The sequence below is a fragment of the Vanessa cardui genome, chromosome 5 (genome assembly GCF_905220365.1).
Source record: "Vanessa cardui chromosome 5, ilVanCard2.1, whole genome shotgun sequence".
Taxonomy (NCBI): Eukaryota; Metazoa; Arthropoda; class Insecta; order Lepidoptera; family Nymphalidae; genus Vanessa; species Vanessa cardui.
Genome location: NC_061127.1, coordinates 3,779,034 through 3,788,780, shown reverse-complemented (window position 1 = coordinate 3,788,780; position 9,747 = coordinate 3,779,034). Strand labels below are relative to the sequence as shown.

At 37.9% G+C, this 9,747-nt stretch overlaps 1 protein-coding gene across 1 annotated transcript; it reads right to left on the bottom strand.

The window, feature by feature from the left end:
• Positions 1 to 2,727: 2,727 nt before the first annotated feature.
• On the bottom strand, positions 2,728 to 9,363 carry LOC124529699 (sodium-independent sulfate anion transporter-like). Its single transcript, XM_047103571.1, has 9 exons — positions 9,175 to 9,363; positions 7,185 to 7,267; positions 6,327 to 6,429; positions 5,687 to 6,209; positions 5,205 to 5,385; positions 4,555 to 4,884; positions 4,334 to 4,474; positions 4,101 to 4,246; positions 2,728 to 4,022 (listed from the first exon to the last, which is right to left on the bottom strand). The coding sequence occupies exons 2-9, from the start codon at positions 7,264 to 7,266 to the stop codon at positions 3,654 to 3,656; spliced, it is 1,875 nt and encodes a 624-aa protein (XP_046959527.1). The 5' UTR covers position 7,267; positions 9,175 to 9,363; the 3' UTR covers positions 2,728 to 3,653.
• Positions 9,364 to 9,747: the final 384 nt, after the last annotated feature.

Below are 9,747 nucleotides of genomic sequence, written 5' to 3'. Positions count from 1 at the left end.
AGCCTGTAAATTCCCACTGCTGGGCTAAAGGCCTCCTCCCCCTATGAGGAGAAGGTTTGGAACATATTCCACCACGCTGTTCCAATGCGGGTTGGTGGAATACACATGTGGCAGAATTTCAATGAAATTTGTCACATGCAGATTTCCTCACGATGTTTTCCTTCACCGCTGAGCACGAGATGAATTATAAAGACAAATTAAGCACATGAATCAGCGGTGCTTGCCTGGGTTTGAACCCGCAATCATCGGTTAAGATGCACGCGTTATAACCACTGGGCCATCTCGACTCCTTAATCCACGGTATCAATTATTTTAAATAAATTAATATAAATATGAGACAACATTACATACATTACTCTGATACCAACGTAAGTAGCTAAAGCACTTATGTTATGGAAAATCAGAAATAACGACGGTACCACAAACACCCAGGCCCAAGACAACATAGAAAGCTAATGATAATCTACATCGACTCAGCCGGGAATCGAACCCAGAACCTGGGAGTGGCGTACCCATGAAAACCGGTATACACACCACTCGACCTCCGTAGTCGAGTGGTGTGTACACCCGGTTGGCAGCAATACTTACAAATAGAGTCCGAAACTTCGGTCGGACACTACTTACAAATACTGATTAAAATCTTGTATGCCCATAATTATTTCTTCGAATATTAGAACTTTCATAATCTCTCATTCTCACACCTCTCTCTCAAAAGCTCTCATTATCAGAATAAGAATAAGAATAAGAATAAGAAATGTTTATTCGGGACAAACATACATTGCAAACATAATTATCAAAAAAAAAAAAAACACAAAAAAATCAAATCAAATCATCATCATATTTAACATTAGCTAACTAACAACATTAACTAGTGACTATAAGAAAACAACAAAAATAAAAAAAAAAACTTAAAACATTTAAAGGAAATTAAAAAAAAAAATAATAATAATAATATAACAAACGCCACAAAATTTATACAAATAAACAAACAAAGTCTTAACTTATGATGTCTGCAATCGCGATGTTTCCCGAAAAGGTGAACCATTCAGCTTTTATGTTGGATTAAAACCCAACGCTGATTTTCAATGGTACCCTTTGTGACTGTGACGAGCCGTGACAAAGTGTTGAATAAAAAAATTAATATAGTTATGTAAAATAATAAGAATATTATATAAATAAATACTTTATATACTTACATATTATAATTCAGGTTGTCGTTTAATAGCAATAAATAAATGCAAGTTTTTAAAGTAAATGCAAAGCGAACCGCCAAAATAATAAAATAATAGTTTTGAATTAGTAGAAAAAAAAATAATAATAATAATTAGACATTATAAAAATAAATTGTATCAAAAATAGCAAGTTGCAGCGAGTAGTAAAAGTAATAAAAAAAATTATAATAAATAATTAATAAGAATAGTATTTATGACGAATGTAGTTGCAAACTATATAAATATAACTTGTATTTGATACGAAACGTGTACAAGGTTTTTGAGTGCAAAAGGGGAGGTGGTATGTTATTCCAACATTTCGTCGCTGCATATCGAAAGCTACCACGAAAGTTCACCGTTCGATGTGGTGGCACACTTAGCAAGTACGAAGACGCTCTTGTAGGATACAGTGTATTTATTTCTTTTAACCATCTCAATTTATTGTAAAGATATATAGGGGCTTTATGTTGGACAATACCAAAGAGTAAGGTCGCAAGGTGTAATTGTCTGCGATATTCCATTCTTATCATTCGTGCGTCATTAAGATAAGGAGTTACGTGAGTATGGGGTGGTATTTTAAAGCAATACCTGACACAGGCATTTTGTACACGTTGAATAATGTTCTTTGTTCGTGCAAGTAGTCTTGGTCCAATAACAACATCAGCATAGCTAAATTTAGACAGCACGAGAGAATCGCATAGCTTAATTCGCATGTCTACGCTAAGGACATCTCTTATTTTGTATAGTACCTTTAGCCTATAGAAGCAATTACGCGCTGTATTTACCACATGTTTCTCAAATCGTAAATTCTCATCAATTAATAAACCTAAGTTCCGTGCCTCTGTGACGCGTTGAACTTTTTCACCATTGATATGTATGAGTGGATTTAAATGACTGATTCGGTTTATTTGATTTTTTGTTCCTAGTATAATGTATTTAGTTTTGGTTGGATTTAATATAAGGTTATGTGAGTCTGACCAATTTGATATACGGTTTAGATCCTCAGATCAGTGTAATTTTGATATTTTACTGTTGTAACTGTTAAGCCAAACGTAGGGTCTGATGAAATATGTGGTGTGTGGTGTCGCAATCGCTCTTTGTTTGGGATTTTAAATAAAAATATTCTCAAGATGAAAGAATTCTTCGAATTATATGTCATACATGAGTTTAACATCATTAGATAATATTAAGAATATTTTATAAAAGAACAAATGTAATTAAAAAACAACAGATGACATTTCTTGATCTAAAAAAAACTATGAATGTTGATTTTGAATTCAAAGTTAATAAGCCTTCTTTTACATAAGTAAACAGATTAACAAAGGACCATATTATGGTATTGCTCGTCACTGTTTGCGTCAATTTAGGGATGTTCACTTACATCGCAAATGCGGTATCAATCTTGAGGGCATGCTATGTACTCTCTCTCTCTCGTGTGTTCATTGTACACGAACGTATATTCAAATATTCCAATTAAATGTAATAACTTAAGTGCAGGGAAAATAAAACAAATGTATTTTCTTTTAAACTCTTTAAGAGTGTAATTATTTCGTTCTTGGAACTGGGACATATTTGTAATTCATTTAAACGCACCGTATTCTTATTTTTATATTTTACAGTTAATCACTTTAGTATTTTTATTTAAAATAGTCTCTATTTATTTATTAATACATAAAAATATTTTGAATAGGTACTGTATTCGTAGATCACAAGAAAAGGGATTTAGAGCCGTACACCACCCGTTTCCATCCGCAATGCGCACGCGTGCGCGCTCGAGCACGCACAAGCACGCACGAGCGCGCATGAGCACGAACAAGCACGTACACAGGGGGCGCACGACTCGCAACGCGTATTTATACACTTATAAGCTTATAGTATGGTTTTACAATCTAACTTGTACTCATTTACCTAAAAATAAATAAAATGACCTTTAAGAATCTACTACTATCACTTTTGCAACTTTTACAGTAGTCATATTAGATATTTTTAACATCAACAACAAATTTTAATGATAAAATATTTTATAATCTGTCTGCGTGCATTATTCACCATAAAATCTAACTTTTATTTCTAAATCACAACGATACATAGGGACTCATAGGGTCCGCTCTGAAACTAATATAGTTTATACAAAAATAACTCTATGTGAAACATAAGTAGACAATAGTCGACTAAAGCTTCCTCAATCACGCCCTAATACTGAAGAGTGCGGGCACTCGCCCTCGATCACAGCACAGGCAAAGGCCTCCCCGAAACGCTAAATCTTTACTAAAATATATACGCAAGGATATCTTTACTGCGAAAGAAGGATTCTACGTCGACGTCCAGAGGAGCGATCGAATCGAGACTGAATGATCACCGCAGGGGGTCGTCGGGTGAGGATTAACGAACTATCTCCATACGAAAATATCACACTTTCCGTCAAATCGTCTATTGAGGCGGTCATGCGTGCAGCGGCGGCGGCTTGCGAGGCGCCAGGCGCTCGTCGGCGGCCAGCAGCCGGTCCAGCTCGTCGTCCTCGTAGAACACCACGAAGTGCTCCGGCTTGGCCACCGCCTCGAAGATGGAGCACACGGACGGCTTCACGTTGTAGAAGTACAGCGGCTGCTGGCGCGCGTGGAAGTCGGCCGTCAGCTGCTCGATACTCTTGGCGGCCGTGTAGTCGGCGCTGTAGATGTGCGTGCACTCGATGACCACGGGCACGGAGCTGCTGGTCGCGCACTTGGTCACCAGCCGCCGCACGTAGTCCACGGACGGGAACATCAGGCAGCGGTCCGGGGTGATCATCAGGTATTCCACGCCTTGTTCCGTCTGAGAATTTGCACCAGTCTATTAGATAATCTTGTACGAAAGTGAGCGTTTTAATAACTCGTGGATAATTATTCTTACTTTAAGCATTTCCACGGAAAACTTCGGTCGTGCTGCGTGGTACAGAATGAATATTATATTGACGACTACTCCAGTGAGAATGCCTAACTCAATAGGTAGGGTGAGACACAGCACGAAGGTTCCAACTCCCGGGATCAAGTCCAGTTCTATGGAAAATAAATGAACATTCATATAAATTAAGGGCCCAACATTCAATAAAATTATTTAAATTTTATACTTCCAATAATACTCACTCTTCGCTCGCCACATCGGTTTAATGACGTCATATTCAACCATAAATAATATAGCCGAAATAATTACAGCTGCGAGCGCCGCTTTCGGGATGAACTCGAAATACTGTGTGAAAAACTGCAGCGCCAAGATCACCATGACTCCTAAAAACGATTAATTGTTTTAATATTTAATACAAAAAGAAGTAAATGTCAACATTGAACATAAACGTTTAGAAACAAACCTGTATAGAGTCCACTAAAAGTGGTTTTGACACCGGAGCCATTGGACACCACCGACCGCGCCAGTGAACCACCACCGGGATAGGCCTGCATGAAGGAGTTGCCGACGTTGGCGACACCCAACGCGATCATCTCCTGCGTAGCGTCGATGGTGCGGCCGTCAGAGAACGCTTTGCAGATGGCGATGTCCTCGAGAAGTACGATGAGTGGAATCACGAGAAGACCCGAGCCGAGTTCTGACACCATGTCTAGGAAATCTGCGGTAGAGTTGTCAGCGCGGACGTATCCGAAAGGCGGCAGCTGCGGTATCGGCACTCCCGAAGGAATAGCTCCTGTAATCATATCGAATGATTAACGTCGAGAATATATCGAAATTCTGTGATGAATTACATGTTTAATGTATTGCGATTTATGCTTTGGTCTAATGTATTTACATTACTAGTAATGGACGATACTCGTGTGACGATGGCGATGGCGACTACTAAGAAATGTGTTTTGTGCCAAGTTCTATGGAGAACGATTCTATTACGTATACTAACCGTCTGGTGCATTATCGGCTAGAGAGAGCACAAAACAAAAAGAAATAAGTTTACTAGATTTGGTCGACCATAGAATTACGTTAAATACAGGAATAATAGTAATAATTACTTACCCATAAGCCGCACGGGTGATGTTCCGTGTGTGGCGACGAACCAAAAGCCGAGCACGCCGGTGAGGATGACGACGATGGCATTACGACAAGTTCCCAGGAGCCACATACATTTCGTTAAAACTTTCTGTCGTGTGCTCGGACCTTCCGCCGATTTTTCACCGAGTTTGATCATTCCAATTTTCTAAAATACAAAAAATCGATGAACTACAGAAATCTAATGAACGTATACACAAATGATTAGCTTTTGCAATCTAAAATTGATTTCATATTATTAAGCATATGGATTTTGTGACTTATTGAGCAATAAAATTAAACATCTGGTTGATTCGGTCATGAACATATGTGTTATACGCCCAAATATTAAATAAGCGTTAAGTTATATACACATTTATGATTAAATAAATATGGAGTAAAAATGTTAATTTACATATTTCTTTTATGATGTAAGTTGTGTATTCAAATAATTATAATATTATTCTTACCCTCATAGACAGCAAGAGTGCGATACACACAAAACCAAGCACGGGATCCCAAAGAGAAGCATTGTGAATGTTTCGGAATATAGAAATCCATTGCTGCAAGAAAGTCGTGCCAGTGACTGATATTGCGAACATGTCCTTCACTTGAGATGTGGCAATCATGAGGGCCACGGCCGAGGTGAATCCGGACGAGACGGGTCCCGACACGAAGTTGATAAGAAATCCAAGTCCTAGAACGCCCATCAGCAGCTCAACGAGACCGGTGAGGAAGTTGAGTAAGATCGCCTTCTCGATCACGCCGCCTGCCACCTGCCAGGTGAGCAGTGACGCGATGGCGGTCGGGCCGGCGGGCACGGCGCGGCAGCCGCCCAAGAGGATGTAGATGAAGCAACCGAAGAAGGATCCGTATAGACCATACTGCGGCGGTAAGCCTGCGATGTTGGAATACGCGAGCGATTGGGGTATCACCGTCAGTCCCACTGTGATACCGGCGATCACGTCCCCGATCGCTTTTTCCGCGTTGTACCTGTCAAATAAAACAATTCTTAACTTTTTTTACTCCTGACTTAGCGTATTTATTTAAGAATATCGATTTTATTAATGCCCTTATGTGTATTCTTAAATTTTTATTAAAATAACTTACTGTGGCAGCCAAGCGGTGATGGGGATTCGTTTGTGAAGAGTTTTGCGATTAAAACGCCGCCTTAGCGCTGCGCGCCATCCGTCTCGTGCGCCGCTGTCCGAAACTACAAGTAAAACGTAAGAAGTAAATAAGAGTGAAACAAATACAGGAAAGTTGTCTTCTCGAAGTCGAAATACTTTTTTTAATATACCAAATATCTTTGGATTGAATTACGTAACAAAAACCTTTACGAAACGTATCAATTGTTTTTGTTTCGACTTATTGGAAGAAATATAACATTGAATTAAATTTACGAAGGTAAAAGATTGTAAAGCTCAGGTCGTATATGTACTGCAATATGTCCGTGTAGATTCTAGTCACGAGCTGAAGTGGCGGCGGTCAAGATCAGGGCCGTGCAGTGCCGCCGTCTCTTCTATCTCTCAAGCTATTTATTCCGCAACTCTAGTTTGTTTAACGATCTTAAATCAATTTCATACTTCATTTAACGTAATTGTCCAATCATTGGCATTATTGTATGTCGCTTGATTAAAATACTTTACATTACGATTGCGCAGTCGTTTTCGTGTCAACTTCATTGCATATATCGATAGTCTAAATGTTTATATATTGGTTCATTATCAAAAGGAATTTTAATGACAATTGTTTTTTTTTTTTTTTTAAATAATAAAACCTATTTGGTTGTATTGTAAGTTTACTTTGCATTGAAGCAAAATTTTAGGTACAGCCTGTATAAATATTACCTAAAGTCGCGGACACGGGTTGTGCATAAATATCAACTTGTGTCGGTAGCCGTAACAGCGATACGTCGTTGTGGATTGACAGCTTCTAAGCGATGTAATAGTCAACATCAGTACTTACGGATGTAATCGTTGCTGGCATGCTTGTCATCGGGAGGTGGCAAGGAACCGGAGGATGCATTGTGCTTTCGCCGTGGAATCATTCTAAAAAGATTAAATTATAAATAAACTTTGTGTCATAATAAATACATATATATTTCTCCGATAAATTATACATAACCAGCGTTATTCTTGAAGTGAAACTATTAATTACGCGAACGAAAACAACTATCGTATATATAATTATAGTGAGTAAAAGAAAAAAAAATTGGAAACGTTCAACCAGTCGCGAAAACATCTCAAATCACCTAACATTCGCAGAAAAAAAAAGCAAACCACTTTCTCCCATACATTAGAACCCTTAATATGTTGTAACAAGTTTTGCAAACAATATAAGCGAAACTTGTTTTACTATGACAATGAAAAACACAATATTAAATCGTTCTATTATATATTACAATACCACTAGTTGATAGTACTTGATAGTACCTTCAAGTTAACTTTTAAGCCATTGAATATAATATATTTATTGAACAGTCCATAGTTCGATATGCGGGCGCTGTTATCGCTTCAGTTGAGACATGAAACGAGGCGGCCCAAACGAAATAAGTATGATGGTATAATTACTAACGGTAATTATACTATTATGTTTAAAAGACAAAGAGTTGATGCTAGTTCTCAATGGTGACTGTATCTATTATGGGACTCTGTTTACACACAGATGGTCCCATCTCACGTAAGGGGCGATTCTTGTTTTATAATAATAATTTGTATTTGTCGCTTCAGTTGAACATCGACCTTGTAATATTGTAAAATGAATCACCCCATCATGTCTCTGGTAACAGGATACCGGTTCATTTTTTTGTCTGTTAATCGGTATTGCGATTCTACGGTACATTCCGTTAGTATTCTTATCAGTTTTTCACGCGGTCACAATTTTAGTGGTTATTATTTTTATTTGTATTTAATTCAGCTTGGAAACTATTCTATCTGTGTTCTTATAAAAAACGAGTGTTAGTTATTTGAACAATTATTCAAGTAAACCAGTCCATGGTTACGAAAAGGGATTACCTTAGAAAAGCGTTCAACTCGATAAGTTTCTCTTACTAGAATGAAACAGCAATTAACTTATTTTAGTAATAGTGAGAACAATTATGTGACTAAATTTACAAGTGAAATAGATAACTTTCGATAATGTTTTAGACACTGGCCCCAACTTAGTGAGTCACGAGTATATTATATACATGTGTTACCTTGTAAATAAATTCATTATTTTTTTTTTATTTAATTAGTAACATATTTAAGTTAATATAGTTTTGTTTGTTTAACTGTTTTACAATCAATATTACTGCCGCGTAAAATTAAAAGAAAATCAACTACAATATCTGTGATTAGTATCCTATGAAATGAACATGATCTCTAAAGGATTTAATTAACTAAAGTAATTAAGAGAAAGCGAAACAAGTATTGCAAAAAAAGAATTAAAAAGTTGCGATTGCGATTTTTTACTTTGCCTCCGCAGTCAATTATGAAGGGAGTCTGAATCTCTGTGCGATAAACAAAGTACCTATTTAATAAATTAAATTGATATTTTTGAACTTTGTTGATTTACTGACTATTTTAATAATTTATTTGTACCTTTCGAATATACACTACGCACATCGCCCGCTATTTCTTAGCAATTTCTATTTCGCAGTCAGTTAAACAATAATGAAAAGGAAAGATATTAGGAAATCACGAGTCACTCGAAGATTTGAAGTCTAGAAGAGTTAGTTTCATTGACTTAATTTCTTGTTTACATTAAAAACATTATTCATTTAATTAAATATTCAATTTACTTGGTTATTGCAAAGAGAAATCGTAGATAAATAAATGCACAAAAGTATACAAACACTATTGACGGCAAATATCCTCACACCAGAAGTAACCACATAAATTGACCACACAAAAAAAAATCGGGGAAACCAATTTTTGACTCCTGGAGAGTGTACAGCAGCCAGCTAGGCACTCACTTGTGCTTGATGCGAGGATCGTGATGTAGACGATATTGAGACCGGTGTCAGGTGCACATGCCGCGGGGTGACTGTGGACACTGCGTCGGTGGCGGCGTGTTGGGGCTGCGTGTGCGAACCGGGTGGCGAAAAGCACGTAGAAGACGTGCTAACACAACCGCGAGCCGAGAGCGACTGATGGAGGGACGAGGCGGTCGGCCGCGCTGGGAGATGCGCCGCGCGCCGCACGCCGCGGAGGCTGCGCGCCGCCCCCTTCCCTCCCCTTCCAGCACCCACGGGCCATATCGTGACATCGCACCGGCTACCGCACTGAGCGTGAGCACTGAGCACTGAGCTCGTCACTAGATAGTCTTTCGTAGTCCCAGTTGCATCGCACTTTACAAGTCCTATTCTCGCTACTGGACTACTATTATACCGATTTAATATGCAAAATTAGTAAAGTCTTTATTTTTAAATATGTATCATATTTTATATATTAGAATTAACAATTTTTTTCTTGTTCTTATATTTGAAAACATATATATAAATACAGTCAAACATATTTACCCCTGATGAGGACGTCAAAATAATAAT

Bases quoted from the DNA above. Each gene is read 5' to 3' on its own strand.
- LOC124529699 (XM_047103571.1), bottom strand. From the start codon at position 7,266: ATGATTCCACGGCGAAAGCACAATGCATCCTCCGGTTCCTTGCCACCT. The intron at 4,475-4,554 runs GTTTGTTTCTAA...AATCGTTTTTAG, and splicing joins TTTTAGTGGACTCTATACAG to GAGTCATGGTGATCTTGGCG. The intron at 4,247-4,333 runs GTGAGTATTATT...TATTTTCCATAG, and splicing joins ACCGATGTGGCGAGCGAAGA to AACTGGACTTGATCCCGGGA.